General features: G+C 34.1%; 1 protein-coding gene across 5 annotated transcripts in view; it reads left to right on the forward strand.

The window, feature by feature from the left end:
• The window catches only part of TTC6 (tetratricopeptide repeat domain 6), a 198148-nt gene that overhangs the window by 134665 nt on the left and 39893 nt on the right, over positions 1 to 23590 (forward strand). For all 5 annotated transcript variants that reach the window (XM_042989590.1, XM_042989588.1, XM_042989587.1 and 2 more), the window contains exons 12-21: positions 2422 to 2881; positions 3224 to 3353; positions 4204 to 4376; positions 6092 to 6228; positions 10486 to 10655; positions 13639 to 13759; positions 15156 to 15306; positions 17027 to 17109; positions 21232 to 21308; positions 21738 to 21898. In XM_042989590.1, the coding sequence (XP_042845524.1) occupies positions 2422 to 2881; positions 3224 to 3353; positions 4204 to 4376; positions 6092 to 6228; positions 10486 to 10655; positions 13639 to 13759; positions 15156 to 15306; positions 17027 to 17109; positions 21232 to 21308; positions 21738 to 21898 (1663 nt within the window). The remainder of the gene's footprint in view (positions 1 to 2421; positions 2882 to 3223; positions 3354 to 4203; positions 4377 to 6091; positions 6229 to 10485; positions 10656 to 13638; positions 13760 to 15155; positions 15307 to 17026; positions 17110 to 21231; positions 21309 to 21737; positions 21899 to 23590) is intronic.

The following is a 23590-nucleotide window of genomic DNA, read 5'->3' on the forward strand; positions in this document are numbered from 1 at the left end:
AGAAATCTGCATTTAACAAGTCTTCCAGGTGACTAATGCTAAAGTTTGAGAATCACTCAGAGACTGGCAGGAAGTTCTAGCAAGGCTTCACTGGCTAGGGCTAGCAACCACCCATCCATGGAGGAGGTATGTAAGAGACTGAGGGACAATAGTCATTGTAGCTCCATGAGAGGGCTCGGCAGATCCCAGATGAGTGATTTTGAGGAGTCCTTGAATCAGATTTTATGTAACATATGAAGCAATATCTCAGTGTAGTCATTGAAAGATATTTATACAGGAGAGGGTTGAGTCTCTCAGACTGGAGAATCTGACAGTACCTCAGGCAGTCTCTTCTGTCAAGGGAGGATAAGTGAAATTTGGAGATTCAAACTTCTTGGCCTCATTCGTGCCTGCTCAAATGTTCACATCCTGTATTTGTTTCCTACTCCTTTTCCAGTAGCTTCATTATCATGGTATCCAAGGTTTAGGGAATCTGGGCATTTAGTAGGTACTGTTCTTCTCTTTTGGTCTGAAAGAAGTAAAGTGATTCCACAATTTTTATAACCATTACTGTTGTCCTAGTGACTAAGTGGTAGCTACTTGATCTCCTACAACTTTGCCTTCCACCTGGACACCATCCCCTGCTAACACTAGTGATAATTTGAGGAGCTTTGATGCGACCACACACCGTGGATTATTTGTGTCCTATTTTATCCTGGGAAGAAGTTTATCCTAGGATCCTTCTGTGTGTGTATTTCCTGAGTCTACCTCGGGTACCAATTATTTTATCAGTCAGGGTACCAGTACTAAACAGCACTCTCAATTTAGGATAATTCTATGAAAATATAATAAAGGCACAATTTACAAAAATGTCAGGGCATAAGAAACCACAAATGATAATGTAGTATGCTGTGGCTAAAAATAATAGAGCATTTTCTGCCCCTAAGTCTGAGAGGACAAAAAGTAAGAGTGATTACTAGAACCTAGAAGAGGAATTTTGGAGAAAGGGTTTCCTTAAAAAAAAAAAAAAATTAGTGATCCGTGGTCAAGGATCATAGCCATTTTGAAGCGACCCTTTAGGAGGGTGTCAGAGGAATAAATACCTTGACTTCACTCTCCTCCTTTCCTCTTTGGGGTTTCTAATTGGACATACCCAATTAGAAGACAGAGAACAAGGATCTTATGAATATAGTCTGAACAGATTAAGTCCCCCGGGTCTGAGGGCAAAGTAGACAAGGGTAGAGTTGAACATGGAGGTAGAAACAAAATGCATCTGGCACAGAAGGCCTTTCTAAGGTAACATTTGATAGGAAATATGAATTGAGAAGGAGCCAGCCATTCAGAAGTGCTGAAAAGTGCAACAGCCTTGAGGCTTGCTCTCAGATGATATGGCTGGAAAATTGAGAGGCGAGAGAGTAGTGTTATCAGAGATATATGCCTGGGCCTCATCATGTAGAGTCTTGTAGACCATGAAGAAAAGCTTGATTTGCATTCTAGATATTAGGAGAAGCTCTTGGAGGGAGTAACATGATCTGATTTACATTTGTTAAGAAAAAAATAAGCAAGCATGCTGACTTCCATGTGGAGAACAGATTAGACAAAGAGTAAGAGTAGAAGTCTGGTATTAAGAAGGGATTGTACTCTAGGCAAAAGAGATATGGCAGGTTGCACTAGAGTGTGGAGAGGAATGGAGAGTGACACAATGTAAGGGAAGAGAAGAATACTGACTTTTTAATTCTCCTAATGTTTAGCAATAGGTCTTTCTCACAGTATAAACTCAGTAAATATTTATGAAATGATGGGGTTTACATTTTTTCTTCCAATAGAATGTACTTATTCTCACTTGTGTGGCTGGTACAATACCCATCATATGCTAAATTTTACTGAATGAAAACTTCAGAAAATGGAGAATTTGAGGAGGAAAATACTAGAAATGTAGCATTTGAAAGCATATTAGGTATTCTCTAATTTGATAGTCTACTAAAGAAGGGTGGCGTCTGGGATATTAATTTGGTAGCATACTGTGTAGTTAAATCTTTTCTTCTTCCCATTTCCTAAAGTTCATGTCCTCTCCAAACTCTTGGATGACATTGCCTTCCTCACATCAAGTTTTACCTCCTCAATTCCCCATTGTAATTTCTCTGGTTGGGGACAGGGTTATAAATTAAACTTGAAAGGAACATTGACCCCTTATTTCCAGTATTCGAAGAAAGCTACATCTTTAATAACAATCTTCTGCTTTCATAAATTCTATAGAGTTTCTACATATTCTTCATATGTTACAATTTTGAAGAATGAACAGGAGAACTTGGTTTGAATGAAAATAGCATGTAATTTTATTTTAATAATAGAGAAACTAATTTTGTGTAAAACTGAGTTGATTTATTGGTTATAAAAATAATTGTATTTCTGTCATTTAAAAATCACTCTTTTAATAACTAGATCAACATCTCATGGAATCCTTCCTGGACAGAAGAAATATTTACTCAGAGTTCCATTATATGAACGTAAATTTCAGTGTCCCAGTCTACCTTCGTGTTTAAATTTTGATGAATTTGTCCAAAGTAAGGGAGGAATTCCAGAAAATACTAACCCTCGAACATGGGCTCTTGATATGTTCTCTAAGCACAAACATCAGAAGACAACCACACACAAAAGAGTTAAAATATCTATCCATAACGACATGTCTGAAAGAATGAAAGAACCACCAAAACTAGAATTGAGTGATTCTTTGAAGTCTGGTCTTTCTCCAGAAGTTACTAAATATTATGAATCCGAAGTGGAGATCTTGACTAAAGAAATAAATGATAGGAAAAAATATCCTGCATTTGCATATTGTAGGTGTGGAGCTATTTATAGGAAACTGGGAAAGTTGCAGAGTGCCCTGAAAGATCTACAGGAAGTAAGTTTTATTTAATCAAAATAACAATGTTAATAATTTGTACTTATATTAATATTGTTATATAATTGTCCTCTCTATGTAAGAATGTATGTAATAATTTCTACTAGAATTTTGAACAGTGAATTTTTGTGGTATAAGTGTAGGATTATGAAATTATAATTATTGGCATTTTCAAATGACTGATATGAAAAACACTACATTTTGTCTGTCAGATTGGGAGGTATCATTTTATAATATACACATAGAATGCCATTGGGATCAATAGTATTTTAAAAATTCATTTGTTGGGATATCTTCCTTCAATAAACCAAATTTAATTGAATTTATACATATATTTTCTAGGCTATACTCTTGGAGCCATTGTTCCTCAATGCCTATTGGCACCGACATTTTATTTATCTTTTCCAAGACAAAATTAATGAAGCTTTGGATGATTTGAATTATGTAAATAAATATAATAAAAATAATGCAGGTGGGTTTTCTGTCCAGTTATATTATTTATATCTTTACCTAAGCTTTGGTCACTTAGTGGTGTTGTAAAGATATAGAAGTTAATAGATATAAGTCTCCAAAAATGATTCTTGCTCTTTAAAGTTAAATTTACTCTTGATATTGTATATATGGGACTTGTATGATCCTATGGTGTTTTCAAAATACTCACCATGGTTTTAAATGTTAATTAATGTCCTTGTGTACATTACAATAAATTGGTTCCTTAATGGTCATCGCACAAGAAGGATATGAACTTAAAATTTTAGTTATAGAAGTGATTGATAAATCTTTTCTTGACCACAAATCTCTGAAGAGTTTTAGTGTTCTAAGACTTCTTGGTTGGATGAAATCTATACATTTGCCTTTATGTACTGTCCTCTAACCAGCTTGAATGACTAAACATGGAACTTTTTGAGAATGAGAAAATGTCCTGTTCATCTTTGTATCCACAGCGTGAATAACATACCCCTAGAATATAACTTGAGCTTAATAAATGTTTTTCGATCTATGCCTATTTCTGCCAAAGTCCATAAATTTTTGTTTTACTATAAACTTTAAGAGTATGAAACACTTCAGATATACAAAAAGATAAAAGGTCATTTTTGTTACTTAAAATTGAAATTGAAAATGCTTATAACCACAAATAGATACTTACCAGCATTTGAGAACAAATTCTGCATTGTTGAAATAGATTAAAAAAAAAACCCTTAAGGGTTAAGAAAGTATAATATAGAAACATTATTCTATGTTTTTGGAGGGAAAGGGATTAAAATTTTCATAGTTAATAAAAGGACTGTGAAACTAAATTTTACCTTTTTAATTTTCTTTAGAGGCATATTTGTCAAAGGCAGAAATTTTCAGGGGAAGAAAAGACATTACTTTAGCAATTCTAAACTATACCCAGGCAATTAAGTGCAAGCCCACAGATGCTGATATATATTTCAGGAGGGGTGAGATGTATGAAATAGCAAACAAAGTTCTGGCCATCGATGACTTTTCTAAGGTAAGCTTTATCATATATAATGCTGACATTTATGTATTTTAGATCATGATGTTCTCCTCCTAATATTAGAGCAAGTCATTGAGTGTCTTTCACATATATTATACAATAAAAACGAATTTATTATATGTTAGGACCTAGAGCACTCAGTAGTAGAATTGATATTAATGCTATGTCAATGATTTTTTTTATTATTAGTGAATGAATGGATTTACATCAAAGAGTTGGGTATGGGTGCATTGAAACAACTCCGGGAGGGAGGCATGACTTTACTAGCTCTTCTGAAGCATGAAAAGTGTTTAAAGAAACCTTTGAAAATTGCTTCTTCCCTTCAGACAAGAGAGCAAATTATTTTCCACCTCTTAACTCTTGAGACATGGCTGATTCTCTTCTACAGAGAACCCATCTGCTCTTAAAGAAGCTGTGCTTGCTGGCTCATTCATTCATTCATTCATTCACAAATATTTATCAACTGTATATTTATCACTGTATAATGTAGTGGATAAATTTTGGTGAATGAAACAGACCTGTTTCTTGCTTACATGGAGCCTATAGGTTAAAGGACATATTACAGAAATAAATACGTACATAAATACATACAATTTATGATGAGTGCTATGAAAGAAATAAAGATAATGGAGGGGTAAATATATATTTAATTATATATTTATATTGGGAAATATCAGGGAATTCCCTTGAAGAAGTGAACTTTTAGCTGAACTGTACTTTGAGGCTAGAGTCAGCCAAATAGTCCCCTAATTGCAGCAGAATTGTAACCTTGATCTCCTGACTTAACTCTAAATTCTACTTCTTAATACAATTGAGAATTTAGAAGTTATTTAAATAACTTAGCTTTCTGTGTTCCCAACTACCCTTTTTCTTAATTCATGATGGTTAGCTCATACTTGACATTCTTTTGTTTCAAGAGGATTGTAAACTAGAAGTGACCAAAAATCTCTTCTAAGATAATGAAATTATTAGATTATCTATTCCTGTTCATTTCCTCCATGCATTGACTAATGCAGCCACTTGAGGCCAAACAAGCTTCAAAATCTTTAGGATTTTCTTTTCTTTTCTTTTTCTACTGTTTTAAAAAATACTCAGTAGTCTTTGTGCTTCACTTCCCCATTCCCCCCCTCCAGCCCCCCACTATCAATAGGCAAGGAGTTTACAACTGAATATGCAATGATGTAGCCTTTTCACTCTTGCCTTGCATGTCAATGTGAAATGAATAAACCAGGCCAATACCAATTAATTTCTTTTTACCATTTTAGGGACTAGATTAATACATATTTGATTTGATTGAATCAGCCTTGATGTAGTCTAATATATATCATCTTTAATTGGGATAAATGCTATGATCTAATACAACCCCACTTTAGTTGAACATTGCACCTCTGAAATTTTATCAGTAAAAATTTTGGTGGGCAAAAGCTTTGGCTTCTGATATATGCTGGGTTTTTTTTTTTTCCCCCTCTCTCAGTAAACCTCCTCCCCTTTTTAGAATTTGTTGATAAATGTTCTTACTGAAGATCTGGTCTTTAAATGCAAATTTGAAAGTTTAGGCATCTTAAGTTAGTTTGCATTTATATAATATAAAGTTAAAAACGTAGTTGTCAGCTAGTTAATTTGCTATGAGATGATATACTTTTCTTGTGTTTTATTCTTTTTTCATTATTGTGTTATGTTTTTCTGCCTCCCCTCCATGCCCCATGTAGTGCATTTTTTATGACCCCAAAAGAACAGATGCATTATTGAAACGTGGGATGTTTTACTATGAAAATGAAAACTGGATTTCAGCCATACAAGATTTTACAGCTTTATTAAATATAGATCCCCAAAATTCTCAAGCCAGGTAGGAATTATTTTAGATGTGGTTTTTGAAATTATTGTTTTAAAATACATTCTGAGGAAAGAAAATTGCTGGAAATATGTCAGACAGCTTTTTAAAAATAGTGAAGTCAATTTTCAGTCCTAACAGTAGTGGGTAATTTAATAGGCATAAAATGACAATTTAGAGTTGTTTCATTTACATTTCCTAAATACTAGATACATTATCAATTTTGAAAATATTGACCTATATTTTCTTAAGTTTTCTTTCATATCCTTTTTATTCACTGAGTACAGAGAACTGTTTATATAGATTTCTGTAATATCTTATTATAAGTTTGATAATGAACTTTGCTTTTTCCAACCTTATTGTGCATAAAAAGTTCTCATTTTGTTGCTTTTTCCTTTAATCTAAGTTTTGTTTTGAAGAGATTTAAATGTGTATGTAGTTGTACCTGATCATTTTTTTACTCGCAATTTGTTCAATATTGAAATTTTTTATAGTAAAATAAGGGATGCATCCAGAAAAGTGTACCAGTGTGCAACTTAATGACTTATCACAATGTAAATGCCTGTGTAACTATTACCAGGTCAAGAAACATTTCCAGCACCCTAGAGACCCCTTTGTGCCTTTGCCTTCCTAGAAGATTAACAACCACTATCCTGATGTCCATTTTAATCACTTCCTTGTAGTCCTTTTTAGTTTCATCACATAAGTGTGTGTCCTTAAATATTTTTAGTTTAGTTTTGCCTGTTTCTTTTTTTTAACTTTATATAAATAGAATCATGTGGTAGTATTCTTTTTATGTCTAGCACTTGCTGCTTCACCTTGCTCTTGGATGTTATGGAGATGGCTTCTTTTCCTTAAACCTCAGGAACCTACCTCTGTTAGCTTCAGATTTTTCTTCTGAAGCTTCCTCACCTCTCTCAGCTTTCATAGAATTGAAGAGAGTTGGGGCCTTACCCTGGATTAGGTTTCTGCTTAAGGGACTGTGGTGGCTGGTTTGATCCTTATCCAGACCACCAAAACTTTGTCTATGTCAACAACAAGGCTCTCTCACTTCCTTATCACTCATGTGTTCACTGGAGTAGCACTTTAAATTTCCTTCCAGAACTTTTCCTTTGTATTCACAACTTGGCTCACTGGTGCAAGAGTTCTAGCTTTTAGCTTGTCTTGGCTTCCAACATGCCTTCCTCACTAAGCTTAATTATTTCTAGCTTTTGATTTAAAGTGAGAAACATGCAACTCTTCTTTTCATTTGAATGCTTAGGGGCCACTGTAGGGCTATTAACTGGCCCCATTTCAATATTGTTGTGTCTCAGGGAATAGGGAGGCTGGAGGACAGGAAGAGAGACAAGGGGATGGCCAGTTGGTAGAGCAGCCAGAACACACACATTTATTGATTACGTTCGCTGTCTGATATGGACATGGTTTAGGGAGCCCCAAGACAATGACAATAGTAACTAACATCAAAGAGCACTAATTATAGATCACCATAACAAATATAATAATAATCTTTGAAATGTTGTGAGGATTACCAGTATGTGACACAGAGACATGAAGTGAGTAAATGCTGTTGGAAAAAATGTGTGAATAATCTTGCTTGATGCACAGTTGCCACAAACCTTTACTTTGTAAAAAATGTAGTATCTTCGCTCTCTCTCTCTCTCTCAAAAATAAATAAGCATTAAGAAAATTAAAAAAAATGGGTGTCTGGGTTGCTCAGTTGGTTGAGCATCCGATTTTGGCACAGGTCATGATCTCATGGTTCATGGGTTCCAGCCCCGCATTGGACTCTGCTGACAGCTCAGAGCCTGGAGCCTGCTTTGGATTCTGTGTCTCCCACTCTCTCTGCACCTCCCCACTCCCTCTGCTCCCCCTGCCCCCTGCACACTCTGTCTGTCTGTCTGTCTCTCTCTCTCAAAAATAAATAAGCATTAAGAAAATTAAAAAATAAATAAAAAATGTATCTTCAAAATGCAATAAAGGGAAGTGCAATGAAACAAGGCATGCCTGTGTGCTATTCCACTGCCTTCTAGCCTCCATGATTTTGGATGAGATATCAGTTGTTAGTCTTATTGAAAATCCTCTGTAAAGGAGAAGTTACTTCGCTCATCCTGCTTTCAAGAGTTTTGTTTGTTTTTGTTTTTGTTTTTTGTTTTTTTGTTTTTTGTCTCTGTTTCACCAGGTTAATCATAAGGTGTCTCTGTGTGGATCTCTTTGAATTTATCCTACCTAGCATCCTGAGCTTCATCTGATGTGTAGATTTCTTTCCTGTATAAAGCATTCTCATGGTGGTTGTGAGGTTTTTAATTATATTGATTCCAGAGTTCTAAAAAAGTTGATTCTGATGGTGTTAGCATGTTCATTACCTTTATATAAGGATGAAGTTTTGAAGTTCCCTATTCTGCCAGTTTTTCTCTGTTCTAATCTCACAACTTTATATCATTGCATTGACTTTAACTTAACAATACTGTTAGTAATAATAGGAATTTTCATTTACTTATAGGAATCTCATATTAACAGTTTTTCTAATTTTGAAAGATAAGTGCCTCTTGGACCTCATATATTTTTGGATGGAATATTATCAAACTATACTGAGTTCTCTTTGTTTTTACTTTCTTGAAGATTTTTCATCTACATTTGTAGTGAGATTGTTCTCTAGTTTCATAGTCAGATTGTATTTTCAGTATTTGGCTTCTTTTTCAAAAGGAATTAAGCCTTCCATCGTTTTCTTTTCTTAGGAACATATCCTTTAGGATTAGATAATTTTTGTCCTTTGAAAGTTTGAGATAACTTGCTCCTAAAATTATCCCAACTTGTAGTCATTTGAAAGGAGGACAATCTTTTTAGAAAGTCTTTTAATATTCTGCCCTAGTTATTGCTCTATTCTGGTTGTCTACTTCTTGAGTAAAAGGCGTGTTACTTGTAGGAAAGCGTCAAATTAGTTGGAGAACAAGAAGATTAATTAAAGCTATTGTAAGATGATGCTAGCTTATGGAAGACCTTATATGCCATTTTGAAGAATTTGACCTCATTCCATTGCCAATAGGGGTTTGTTGAAAGTTTTTGAGAAAAGAGATCTTTATTATCTGACGATCAGATCTTATTACTCTAGAACTAGGAATGGAGTAAAATAGTACAGGTGTGAGCTGAGGAGGGTATGAAGTATGAAGCAGTGGAAACAAAATAAGGAAAAGATATAAAAGTCAGTATGTTTGAAGAGTTGACATGACTTAATGGCATCCTACAGAAATATTACTAAAGGTTTATCCTGTAAATTTTAAGTTTGGGGTCATATAATATGCTGAAAAATCACTAGGAGTATTCTTAGCAATCAGAAATACTTAACAATAAATATAAAATTGTTATATTTATTAGAAAATAAATAAGACATTTCTTAAAGATGGGGCAATAAACATTTAGGTGAAAGATAAAATATCATGAATATCAGGATGCTTAGTGCTTTTGAGAGATCTTTGTTACCAGTCTGCCAATGTACTGGCTTCACTCTTTTCCCCAAGTTATCATTGATTTCATAATATAACTTTCTTATATATCTCTTTATCCCCTCTCCCTCCCCCCAACTAGATTTATGTTAACTTCTTTGCAGCAGATAACCTATTAGCTTATTCCTCCTGTTTTTCCTTAATTGCCTTATTTTATTTCTAAAAGCTGATTTGCTTTACATTACTAAATGATTGAAAATGGAATTTTCAGGAATTGATGTAGGTTAATGATAATTTTGAAATTGGAGTCAGAAGTTAATGGAGATAAAATCCAATCACACAATTGATGCAATAGCTTTCATCCATGTGAAGCAGCCTCCTATTTATTTGGGTGCATTTTCAGTGCCAAAGAAAAATTTTCTAACAACTCCACTCACTGAGGCCCATTTCCTTCAAAATGGATTATTTGTTTTTTCTAGAGAACAATCTTACGTAAATTAAAGCCTAACATTTTGGGTACTCAATAAGTAATAAAAATAAATAAACTCATATTTATTTTATTGATACATTTCTCTGATAAGTAGAAGAAATGTAATAAGATTAGTAGGCATATAATTAGCATATTATTAATAAGCATATAATTATATATAAAATAAAGTATATTTATTTATAAAAAGTTCATATCCTTTTTGCTATTAACATCATTGCTAACCTTTTTTGGGGAGCAAGTGGAAATAATCAGAAATTGTTATTCAAATACAAAATTAGTTGTAAAGGAAAAAAGAGAAAATGTGTGTTTTGCAATACATATTGAATTTTTTTCTTTTTCTAGGACACACAGAGGAAGAGCATATTTTAAACGGCAATTTTATAAGCAAGCAACTCAAGATCTTTCTGTGGCAATTCACTTAGATCCTAATAACTGGTTAGCACTGTATTATAGAGCCTGCTTGTTTAGAAAGAGTAGCCCTTTTAGAGCACTCCAGGACTACAGTGTTTCAGGTACTTTGCCTTCAACTGCACATACATAGGAATTTGATTTGAAGTTAATGGAGTGGATACTAATATGGGATGATTAATATAATATGTATATTTTTATGTAGTTACATATTAAGATATGTTTGTATAGTATATATATTCACATATATTTACAAGCTACAATGGTTTAAGTGTTCCTAGTATGCCCTTTTAGTGAATGTGAGTGTGTTTGTACTTACATGTATGTGTATAACTTTGGCAAAGGGAGAATATCATATCAAAGAAATCTCTTTCTATATATTGAGTTCTCAGGTTATTTCTGGAAATCCAGGTCTATTTTCTAGTCAGCTTGCTAAAACAGCAGTGAATTTTCCTAGTGGGCTGTGTCCTACTCCATAGGCCTAGCCCATTGATTAGTCAAATTCTGAGTTTTTAAACCCTTAAACTAAAAATGAGCTTTGAGAATCTTTAGTAATAATAGGATGCCAAAAGCTAACAGTAGTCATTTCCACTTTACCCTGTATCAGTGTATTCTTGGTATATAAATATGCTCTGCACCATTCTGTGCATAGAGTAAGTGCTCAGTAAACAGTCCCAGCTGAATAAATTAGCTCATTGTGATTGGATAATTCCAGCCAGAGACCAACAGTGTTCCCCTGGGTGCAAAGTACTACAATCCCATCATTCTAGATGAGGCAGTATCAGTATCTAGAGACTAAGAGACAACTGTACTCTTACAAAGAGAATTACACAGCTCCTGAAGGAAGGCAATATAAGATGATAGCCTTCTGAGGCCACCTGTGCCATGAATATTCAAATAAAATAACCTAGAGTCTATCCTATGTGCTGAGAGGAATCTGGTACCCTCCCTTTTATTTCTAAGGATTTTTGGAAGGGAAGACTAAGTTAAATTTTGTTTAACTCTCTTGTAATCTTTGCATCTAATTTCTGCTCTCTGGTTGATTCTCCATTTTTGCATATCCACACAATTCTTGTGATTACTGTTAATGAATGTCTTGGGGTTGGGGGCATTTGGGTCACTCAGTAGGTTAAGCATTGGAGTTTGGCTCAGGTCATGATCTCACAGTTCTTGAGTTTGAGCCCCACCTTGGGCTCTGTGGATAGTTCAGAGCCTGGAGCCTGCTTCAGATTCTGTTGTCTCCCTCTCTCTCTGCCCTTCCCTGCTCATGATCTTTCTCTCTCTCTCTCTCTCTCTCTCTCTCTCTCTCTCTCTCAAAAATAAACATTAAGAAAATGAATATCTTAGGATTCACAGGATAAAGTTAGCAGAAATGATTTAACTTTAGAAAAAAAAAATTTTAATGTTTATTTAGTTTTGAGACAGAGAGAGACAGAGCATGAGTGGGGAAGGGGTAGAGACAGAGGCACAGAATCCGAAGCAGGCTCCAGGCTCTGAGCTGTCAGCACAGAGCCCCATGTGGGGCTCGAACTCATGAGCCATGAGATCATGACCCGAGCCGAAGTTTGATGCTCAACTGACAGAGCCACCCAGGTGCCCCAAAGCAATTTAAATTTGGAGGTTAAGCACACCCATTTTTCTTGAAGTTTATTTCTCTCTGTCAGCTCTGTCTATCTGCCATCTGGCCAAATTCCTTTCTTGGTAATCTCTAAAAGCCTCTTTTTCATACTTCCCTCTTCTCCAAGTTGTGGGCTCCTCACTCCCTCTTTTCTAGGCTATCACAATAAGACAAAGTCTTTGTTATTTAATTATTCAGAGCAGACCAACTTGATTTTGGCTTTAATTCTTTTCTATAGGCTAGCGTAAGGAGTTTTATCTTCCACAATCAAAAAGGACCCTTAAGATATTTTTCCAAGCTAATAATAATATCTAATATTTATTGTGCATTTCACTAATTGCCAAACACTAATCTAAATGCTTTATATAGAGTGTTTCAATTAATATTCAGAATAATGCTATGAGGTAGGAATTATTTTCATCCCGGATAAGAAAACAGAGGCACAGAGAGGTTAAGTAATTCTAATATTTTTTCCTTAGGTAGAATTTTTTAATTTTCCTAGAGCAACCACCAAAAGTGCAGCTGACTTTGTCTTTGCTAGCCAATTATACTGTGAATGGAGCAGATTGCCTTCATGATTATTTATTTAATCTGTGTCATCATTGCTTAAACTCAATATACTTCCCCAAATTTAACACTGTGAATATTTTTGTCCCAGACTGTGAGCACTATGTACATTTTTGGCAGAACTTTCCCTTCTTAGCCAGAATGGGCCTGAGAAGCTTAGAAGGCATGGATCAAATGTTGTGGAAAACCCATGTAATTCACTAGCCTGTTTTTGGGAAAGTGAAGGGAAAATTAGTAAGTGGGGATACATGAGATGACCTCTGGACTGCTTATAGATGAAAGACACACACCTGGAGTACTGAGAAGATTCTTTTTGCCCCACACTCCTGTTGTTTAGAACATGCATAGTCAAGTTGCCTGCCTTAACTCCAAGTTCAGCTTACCTTGGAGTAGTCTCTTTGAGCTGCTCTTCCTCGTTTATGTGTAGCAGTCTGATCTCTGTCATCTGCGTGTCTGGAGTTGTACCAGAGCCTGTGTTATGACCAATAGCAATGCTTTCCTGATAATTGACAGCCCATCAAGGGCAATGGTGCCCTTCTGACTGCAATCCACTGAAGTGAATCAGAGGTTAGATTCCATCTTTGCCATTGACTTAATCATGACTGTGGTTAAGCCCCTTTGCACCTTAATCTCTTCATCTGTGAAGTGAGTGGACTATCCTAGATTACCATCAGGATTTCTCCAGTTTTAATGAATTTGTGAACCTTGATAGCCACATAGTTACTTATAGACAAATACATTTTTATGTGAATACTGTTTCTTACCAAATAAATGCGCTCATCATAGATATGTTTTATAAAGTGTTCAAATGTAAGAATAAGCAATGGGAAGGGTAAAGACTAAAACACAACTCAGATATTTTTGTTCAGAACCCAAATAAGATGTATGTTGTTATTTTTAAGCTCTCATAAATGATGGCTATGAGAATCTTGGTTGTTTTCTACATCGGGGCATACTCTATGCAGATCTAAAGCTTTGGTTGCTGGCAATCTGTGACTTTGAAACTGTTATTTCTCTAGAAAGGTATGTTTTCCTTTTCATTCTTACTGAATTCACTTTTGTATAAAGTTAAGAAAAAAAACAAAATGAAAGAAAAAGCCATTTCCCCTCATCATTAATAACCTTATAAAATAACAATTGTAAAAGCATCCTAGAATTAGAATACTACTTCTAAGATAAGATCTGGTTCCCAACATCTGTTTACCTCAGATACTTTTGCAAATTTTAGATATTGAATGCTTTTGAGATGAGTCCAATGCACAGGTAACAACATAAAGTTACTAACAGCAGTGTGGGGATAAACAGATCAGAGCTTCTTGAAATTAAGTTCATGAAAAAATGTTATCAAGTTTTACAATAATGAGAAAATATTCTGCTTGATATATTGCTATGCACACAACATATGACTCAATAGTAGGAAACTATTTAGAATCTGACTTCATTTTGGATAGTAAAGCAAAAGAAAAAACCAATACCATTAGAGTGTAGGTTCAGGAAGAAACAAAGACTAAAAGTTGTACACACTTTTAGTGTGTACAGAAATCTAAGCTCTAAAACACAGAATTAATTAATTTCTGTTCTTTTCAAAGAAGCATTTGTTAAAATGAAAGGCATCAAAAAAAATAAAAACAACATGCCAATTCCATGCCAACCAGCAGACTGTTTACTTTTATCTAAGGTAAACTTTAAACTTGACTTAGGAAAGTCATGGAGAATGGCTCCATAATGGCCAAAGTAGTTCCTTTTTAGATATTTTTGAGCCAGAAAGAAAAGAGTTTCAGTTCCAAAAAAAGCCAAAAAATGGGCAGTAAGAACTTTGGTGTCTTTTAGGCAAAGGGTCTAGGCTTCTAACAAAGCTGGGCTGTAGGGTATGTAGTTTCCTCATTTTGAAATAGAGGCATCAAATAGAGTAATTTCTAAGATCAATTCTCTATTGAAAATGTTTTGATTCAAAGAGAGAAAAAATACATTTATTTTATAAAGAAAAGAAGCTGGGTTAATATGTACGTGGAGAGGATTTTTAACCCCAGGCTCTGAGAATATTACTGTTTCTCTCTGTTACTCATGGCGAATACAACATAGCCTGAGGGGAAAACTTTTAAATTGAGAAAAACTAAGCTTGAAATTCAAGATAACTCAAGATTAAGTCAAGGAAGAGTAAAGATGGAACGGGGAGTTCAGGAGTTCTGTTCCTAGCATAGACTCTATAAATGTTGATTCTCAACTAAGGATTTTATAAAGGTGCTTATAATTTTTAAGAGAATAGTTAACTGATTTACTTTGTTTTAGTAAAACATTTAATAAAACATCCTGATATATATTGATGTATGTATTTCACTAGGTTCATTCAAAATTGGAAAACATTTGGATTAATTAAAATGTCTAATAAGATTTTGCTTTTTCACTTTTTTTTTTTTAGAACTGTTACTTTGGCTTACGTAAATATTGGCCTCATACATCTGCTATACTTGGATAACTACGTTGAAGCCATTTGGCATTTTTCTGAGGCTATTAGACTTGATCCTTTATATATTCAAAGCTATATTTGTAGAGCAGAAACCTATCATAAGGTATTTAAGTTTTGAAAACCTTGATTTTTAAAAAAAGTGCTTTAATTTTCTGGATATCTATTGTTCAGTGTAATTTCAGTATATTAATATATTTGTTTTCAGTTAATTACAGAGGCGAATGCATGTCCAAGCAATAAATATAAAGTAGATATAATTAATTATAATTACCTATGTATAAAGCCTTTACTTATGAAGTGTGAATTTTGTCTTTCATTAAAAAAACGTTTTTCCTTATTACAAAAACAATATATATTTATTTCATGTAATATATGTATGCAAATAACAGTAAGTTAAAATAATCCATAATTTTATTCTCTAGAGACAACTACTATTAACATTTTACAGTGGTTTTGAGTGTGTGTGTGTGTGTGTGTGTGTGTGTGTGAGAGAGAGAGAGAGAGAGAGAGAGCGAGCAGGTGGGTTTGTAGAATGGGATCTGTGTATATAATGGGATCCTACTCATTCATACTTACCTTTAGATTTTGTTTAAATTAAAAAATATTTTTTAATGTTTATTTATTTTGAGAGAGAGAGAGAACGAGAGAGAGAGAGAGAGAGAGAGAGAGAGAGAGAGAGAGAGAAGAAGGGAGGGGGAGAGAGAGGGAGACACAGAATCTGAAACAGGCTCCAGGTTCTAAGCTGTCAGCACAGAGTCCAACGTGGGGCTCAAACTCAAGAGCTGTGAGAGATGACCTGTGCCGAAGCCGGACGCTTAAACTGAGCCACCCAGGCACCCCAAGATTTTGTTTAAATTTTACAAGTTATTTAAATTAAAAAAATGTGACATATCTTTAGTGTTGCAAAGTCAAAGATGCAATAAATAGCAAAAGTCTTCCCTGATTCCAACCAAATTTGACTTTCCAGAGATAACCACTGTTAGCTGTTGTTTCTGCCTTTCAAAATAGATATCCCTGTCTACCACTCCACCACTAATCATCTTGTCCAAGACGTGTCATTCCTCATCAGGATTGCTGCAGGGACCTCTTGGTCTTCTTGCTTCTGTTTTTTACTCCCTTCGGAAGGATTTTCAACATAGCCGCCATAGTGATCGTGTTAAAACATAAGATTATTTCACTTTGCCCAGAACCCTTTAATAGCTTCCTTTGCACTCAGAATAAAAGCTGAATGCTGCAAAAGCCAAAGGCCTCTAAGAACCACAGGAATTGGCCCCTTATTACCATTCTGCCCTCGTCTTCTACAAGTTCTTTGGTCACACTGGTTTCAGCCACGATAGTCTAGTTTGTGCTGTGGCTAAACACGTACACACACGCACCAAACCCTCCCCCAACCCCGAACACTTAAAATCACTGTGTTAAAATAACAAAGGTTTATTTCTTGCTCACAGTGCTTGTCTACTGCGAGTTAGCTAGAGTCTCTCTTCTCCATTGTCTACATCTCAGGAGCCAATGTGACTCGAGTCCCATGCAATGCCCTTCCTTTCCTGATGGTGGAGGTAGAAGACCCAGGGCAGGCTTAGTAAAAAGTTTTTAAAAAAAAACTTTTTAACTTTAAAAACCTTTTAAAAAGTTTTAAAAAAACTTCTTTGTATCCCATTTGGTTTGATGATTCTTAAAAGCAACAAACAAACAAAACCCCAAAGAACTCATGTATATTAGGAGATGTTCTTGCAAAATTTCTGTATTGAAGGGTGGGAGGGAAGCATCAGAAGGGAAACAAATCAGTATTATTATAAGCAAAGTTTCTGTTTATCACTCAACAGTTGCATAAATTGAAAAAGGCAGTAAGAGAGTTATCTCGTGCTATCCACCTTCAGCCAGATGGAATCCAATTATATATAATAAGGTACGAACATAGAAATGGAGTTCTTGGCATAACTAAGCACATGAGCTAGCTGTTGGGATCTTTACTTCTGTCTTGATCTTTCTGTCCTCTTCTTTTTACATTTAATTTCCCAGCAATGGCCACCTTTCAACTAGCAAGTCAGATATAGCTATTGTATTTGTTAAATTTTAAGATTATTTATAAGATAACCAGATATCTTACCCTTTTCTCTATCCTTGCATCAAACCCAACTGTTTAAACTACCCCATGATCCAGTAATCCCACTACTAGGTTTTCATCTAAAGAATAAAAAAACACTAATTTTAAAGGATATATGCATCTCTATGTTTATTGCAGGATTATTTACAATAGCCAAACTGTGGAAGCAGCTCAAGTGTCCATCGATGGGTGAATGGATAAAGAAGATACACAGTAGAATATTATTAATCCATAAAAAAGAATGTAATCTTGCCGTTTGCAATAACATGGATGAATCTAGAGGGTATAATGCAAAGCAAAATAAACCAGCCAGTTAGAATATGATTTCAGTCATATGTAGAATTGAAGACACAAAACAAACAAAGGGAAAAAAGGAGACAAATCAAAAAACAGACTCTTAACTATAGAGAACAGAGGGTAACCAGAGGGGAGGTGGGTGGGAGGATGGGGGAAATAGGTGAAGGGGATTAAAGAGTATACTTATCTCGAAGAGCTCTGAGTACTGTATGGAAGTGTTGAATCACTATATTGCACACCTGAGACTAATATGATGCTGTATGTTAACTATACTGGCCTTTTATTTATTTATTTACTTACTTACTTTTGTTAATATATGGCTGGCATACAATATTATTTTAGCTTCAGGTGTACAATAGTGCAGGTACACAGTAAAGATTCCTAATTTTATATATATATATATATATATATATATATATATATATATATACACACACACATATATATATATATAACAAAAAAGATCACCATAAGTCTAATTACCATCTATCACCATATTAAGTTATTATAATATCATTGACTATATTCCCTATGATGTACTTTTTATCCCTGTGAGTTACTGATTTTATAACTGGAAATTTGTACTTCTTAATTTCCTTCACCTATATCATCCCTCCCCACCCAGCCCTTTCCCTCTGGTGACCAGTTTGTTCTCTGTATTTATGAGTCTGTGTTTTTGTTTTGTTTGCTCATTCATTTTAGTTTTTATTGTTTGTTTGTTAAATGTTTATTTTTGAGAGAAAGAGAGAGAAAGCGTGAGCTGGGGAGGGGCAGAGACAGAGGGAGACACAGAATCCAAAGCAGGCTCCAGGCTCTGAGCTTTCAGCACAGAGAGAAATCGTGACTTGAGCCAAAGTCAGAAGCTTAGTCGACTGAGACACCCAGGCACCCCTCATTTTGTTTTTAGAGTCTACATGTAAGTGAAATCATATAGTATTTGTCTTTCTCTGACTTATTTCACTTAGTACAATATCTTTAGTCTTATCCATGTTGTCACAAATGGCAAGATTTTGTACTTTTTTCACAGCTGAGGAATATTCCATTGCACACATATACCACATCTTTTTTTAAGTTGAAATATTGTTGACACACAACGATACGTTTTGCCTCAGATGTGCACCATAGTGATTCAATAACTTTATACATTCTTCTATGCTTACCACAATTGTAGCTACCATCTGTCACCATATAATACCATTGGCTATATTTTCTATGCTGTTTCATCCCCATGATTTATTCATTTCATAACTGGAAGCCTGTACCACCCATTTGTCTGCACCTATTTTGCCTATCCCTCTGCCCCCTCCTGTCTGGTAACTACCTGTTTGTTCTCTGTATTTATGGGTCTGTTTCTGCTTTTTCTATTTGTTCGTTTGGTTTTTGGATCCCACATGTAAGTGAAATCATATGGCAATTATCTTTTCCAGTCTGACTTATTTAATTTAGCATAATATCCTCTAGGTCCATCCATATTGTCCCAAGTAGCAGGATTTCATTTTTTAATGGCTGAGTAATAATCCATTGTATATTTATACACATCTTCTTTACCTATTCATCTATTGATGGATACTTAGATTGCTTCCATATCTTGAGTATGTTATATAATGCTACAATGAACATAGTGGTATATATATTATTTTGAATTAGTGTTTTCATTTTCTTTGGATAAATCTCAAAAGTAGAACTGCTGGATCATATGGTGTTTCTATTTTTAATTTTCTGAGGAACTTCCATACTGTTTTCCATAGTGGCTGTACCAATTTACATTCCCATCAATAGTGCACAAGGGTTCCCTTTTCTCCACATCCTCATCAATACTTGTTATTTCTTGTCTTTTTGATAATAGCCATTCTGACAGGTGTAAGGTAATATCTCATTGTGGTTTTGATTTGAATATCCCTGATGATTAGTGATGTTGAACAACCTTTCATGGACCCATTGGCCATCCACATATCTTCTTTGGAAAAATGTCTATTTAGGCCCTCTGCCCATTTATAACCAGACAATTTGTTTTTTGTTTTGTTTTGTTTTTGTTTTTTGTTTGTGTGTGTGTGTGTGTGTGTGTGTGTGTGTGTGTGTGTGTGTGTGTGTTGAGTTGTAGGAGTTCTTTATAGGTTTTGGATGTACACCCCTTATCAGATACAACATTTGCAATTATCTTCTCCCATTCAATAGGTTGAGTTTTCATTTTGTTAATGGTTTCCTTTGCTGTGGAAAAGCTTTTTAGTTCAATGTAATCCCATTTGTTTATTTTTGCTGTTGTTTCCTTGCTATTGTTGCCTGAGGAGACAGACCCAAAATAATATTGCTAAGACAAATGATAAAGAGTTTTTGGCTTATGTTTTCTTATAGGAGTTTATAGTTTCAGGTTTTACATTAGGTAAAGTCTTTAATCCATTTTGAGTTTATTTTTGTGTATGGTGGGAGAAAGTGCCCGAATTTCATTCTTTTGCATATAGCTGTTTAGTTTTCCCAATACCACTTATTGAAGAGATGGTTTTTTCTCTATTGTATATTCTTGCCTCCTTTTTCATACATTGATACACCACACAATTGTGGGTTTATTTCTGAGCTTTATATTCTTTTCCATTCATCTATATGTCTGTTGTCTGTTTTTGTGCCAGTACCATACTGTTTTGATGACTATGGCTTTTTAGTATAATTTGGAATCAAGGAGCATGATACTTCCAGCTTTGTTCTTCTTTCTCAAGATTGCTTTGGCTGTTTGGGGTCTTTTGTGCTTTCATACAAATTTTAGGACTTTTCTTCTAGTTTTATGAAAAAAAGTCATTGGTATTTTGATATGGATTATACCTTTGGGTAGTATAGGCATTTTAATAATATTAGTTTTTCCATCTTTAATCACTGAATATCTTTCCATTTATTTGTGTCATCTTGTTTCTTTTATCAAGGCCTTATAAGTTTCAGAGTACAGATCTTTCACCTCCTTGACTAAATTTATTCTTAGTAATTTCATTCTTTTTGAAGCAGTTGTAAATGGGATTAAAAAATTTCTTTCCGATAGTTCATTATTAGTGTATAGGAATATAACAGATTTTTGTATATTAATTTTGTATCCTACAACTTTACTGGATTCATTTATTAGTTATCATAATTTTGGGGGGGGGAGTCTTTTGGGTTTTCTATATAGTATCATGTCATCTGCAAATAGTAAGAGTTTTACTTCTTTCTTTCTAATTTAGATGTGTTTTATTTCTTTTTCTTGTCTGATTGCTGCGGCTTGGATTTTTATGTTGAATAGAAGAATGGGCATTCTTGTCTTACTTCTGATCTTAGAAGAAGAAAATTTTAGCTTTACATCACTGAGTATGATGTTAGCTGTGGGGTCAGAGTATAACATTTAAAATATAGATAATTGGAAAAAGATTTGAGTATTTTTACTTCAGCTTCACTTTTCCTAAATTGTTTTCTCATCACATCTGTATGCTAATTGGTCAATTTAGACTATATAAAATGTTTATAATTTTTACATCGTTTTTATTATACACATATAAGTATGAATAAAGGTACTATAATTATAAAATTTTAAGTAACTGATTATAAGAAATTTTATTTTAGAAAAATTATTTTTAACTACTTAGAATTAAAAGGTATTATTTTTTTCAGAGGACAATATCTTCTTATGATGAAATGTTATGATCTTGCAAAGTTTACTATTTATCAAGTGGCAGAAATGAACAAAGGTAAACATAATTAATGCAAAATTATAATTGTCTTAATTTTAAAATAAATATCTCCTACAATGTTTATACTGTTTTCAATAGGCAAGTAGGAATAACATGGAAGGTGTACTTCATCAAAGATGATTTTGAAAATTTAAATTTTCAGTTTCACATGTACAAAATCAACCATAAATGCTTCATTGATGAAATGAATTTTCTGAGGGATTATTATGGGAGATTCCAGGGTTATAATTTTAGTTTTTTTGTTTTTGTTGTTGTTTGTAATTGGAATAGCTTATTGTTTGTTGGTAGTAAATAGATTTTAGTATTGCATTGATTTATTCATATTACAAAGATAAATTATTGAATTGCTTGACTTCCTTAAAATAATCATATTCTAAATCCTAGATACTTGGCAAAGGTAATTGATAAATTTTATTTTCCTTTTAGGTCTCATTGAGTTGAGTCCTATACAGCAAGCACTCATTTATTCATTTTGTGAAAACCATGACAAGGCCATTCAGGTCTTGGATCGGATCACTTTGAACAGGCCTGAGCTCACCATGTATACTCTATTAGCAAAAGCCCAAATGAAAGCCAAGAAAATCAAGGTGAAAGTCTTGTGTATTATTTACTAAACCTATTAATAGAATTTTTATATTGTGCTCAGCATGACAGCTTATATACTTTTTTTTTGCAGAACTAGATTATAACATTTATTTATTGATTCTTGTGTTAATTAACATCTGGGTTATTTCTTTTTATTTATTTTTCCTCTTAAGACTAGGGCTGCTATAAATATTCCTTTACATGTTTTCTGTTAACATGTGGAGTAGCTTTCCAGGATATATTCCTATGAATGGAATTGCTGGTATGTATAGAATGTGAATATTTAACTTCCAAGAAAATGGCATGTTGTTACATAGGGCTGTACCAATTTATGCTCCTACCTGTCATGTATGAATGTTCCTGTTGATCTCTATCCTCTACTGTAATTGGTTGTCAGACTTTGTTTTTGTCAATTTATTAGGTAAAAACTGATGTCTCATTGTGGTCTTAATTCACATTTCTCTGAGCACAGATTGAGCATCTTCTTATATGTTTGTTAATTGCTCATATTTCATGTTCTCTCAATTTCCTGCACATATTTTTTGTTTGTCTTGTTCTTATTGATTTTAGGCATTAAAAAATAAATTCTGTATATCAATCCTTGGTTGTCATGTATGCCACATATCTTCTTGTAATTTGTGGCTGGTTTTACAGAGGTTCTTAATTTTAATATAGTAGAATGTATCTATTTTTTTGTTTTACTGTTGTGGCTTTTAAACAATTCTTGTTTAAGAAGTTTTTCCCTCTCCCAAGGTCATACAGATATTCTTCCATATTTTCTTCTAAAAGTTTAAGTTTTGCTTTTTCTATTTAAGATCTTACTCTAACTTAAATTGATTTCTTTGAGTGTGAGATAGTGGTAACATTTTAATTTTTCCTATATGGATATTCAAATGTTCAAGTGTCATTTATTGGACTGTTCTCTCAAGCCAAAGATCTGAAGTGGTACAGCTGTCATATTATAAGTTTTCATGCATATGTGGCTCTGATTTGGGGCTGTCTATTCTTGTCTTTTGGTCAGTTTCTCTATCCCCAGCCCAATAGTACAATCTCTTAATTATTTTAGTTTTATTGTAATTATTGATATCTGGTAAAGCTAGCCCCTACACCATATTCTTCTCTAGGAAACTACTGGTTATTCTTGGGCCTTTATTCTTCTTCTATTTTATTTTATTTTATTATTTATTTATTTTAATTTACATCCACGTTAGTTAGCATGTAGTGCAATAATGATTTCAGGAGTAGAATCCAGTGATTCATCCCCTTCATATAACACCCAGTGCTCATCCCAAGTGTCCTCCTTAATGTCCCTTGCCCATTTAGCCCATCCCCCCTCCCACTACCTCTCCAGCAACCCTCAGTTCTCTATATTTAAGAGTCTCTTTTGTCCCTCTCCCTGTTTTTATATTATTTTTGCTTCCCTTCCCTTATGTTCACCTGTTTTGTATCTTAAATTCCACATATGAGTGAAGTCATATGATATTTGTCTTCCTCTGATTAACTAATTTCGCTTAGCATAATACACTCTAGTTCCATCCATGTAGTTGGAAATGGCAAGATTTCATTCTTTTTGATTGAAGAGTAATACTCCATTGTGTGTGTATATATATGTATACACACACACACACACACCACATCTTTATCCATTCATCTATCGATGGACATTTCCTTACTTTGGCTATTGTTGATAGCAC

The sequence above is a fragment of the Panthera tigris genome, chromosome B3, assembly GCF_018350195.1.
Source record: "Panthera tigris isolate Pti1 chromosome B3, P.tigris_Pti1_mat1.1, whole genome shotgun sequence".
In the NCBI taxonomy this organism is placed as follows: Eukaryota; Metazoa; Chordata; class Mammalia; order Carnivora; family Felidae; genus Panthera; species Panthera tigris.